This window comes from Pundamilia nyererei, unplaced genomic scaffold (genome assembly GCF_000239375.1).
Source record: "Pundamilia nyererei isolate P.nyererei 1_Seehausen unplaced genomic scaffold, PunNye1.0 scaffold00001, whole genome shotgun sequence".
Classification (NCBI taxonomy): domain Eukaryota; kingdom Metazoa; phylum Chordata; class Actinopteri; order Cichliformes; family Cichlidae; genus Pundamilia; species Pundamilia nyererei.
Window position 1 is genome coordinate 12,424,621 of NW_005187402.1, and position 381 is coordinate 12,425,001.

General features: G+C 40.2%; 1 protein-coding gene across 1 annotated transcript in view; it reads left to right on the plus strand.

The window, feature by feature from the left end:
* LOC102208724 (protocadherin-10-like) overlaps positions 1-104 on the plus strand; it is a 7,751-nt gene extending 7,647 nt beyond the window's left edge. The window contains exon 7 of the mRNA XM_005719920.2: positions 93-104. Within this exon, the coding sequence (XP_005719977.2) occupies positions 93-104 (12 nt within the window). The remainder of the gene's footprint in view (positions 1-92) is intronic.
* Positions 105-381: the final 277 nt, after the last annotated feature.

The window sequence follows — 381 nt, forward strand, 5'->3', positions numbered from 1 at the left end:
CTCTAAAGCTACTCAGCAGTATGACGTGTGTTTCAGCTCAGACACGCTCAAGAGTGACGTAGTGGTTTTCCCCGCCCCGTTTCCACCTGTAGATGCGGAACTAATCAGTATTAACGGAGGAGACACTTTTACCAGGACTCAGACTTTACCTAACAAAGAGAAGGTAAGATGCTTTCAATCACTAATTCCAGTTCAAGGGATACCACCCCTGTCTGTATTTTGATACCCGCACATAGCATAATACTGTAACGTCAGTGTACATGGTTTAATGCAAAATTCGTACATTCATACAGAAAAGTAGATTACATACGTTTTTATTAGGGTAATGCTACAACTATAACTTCCCTCACTGAAGTATTTTCTTAATCAATCGACTATATG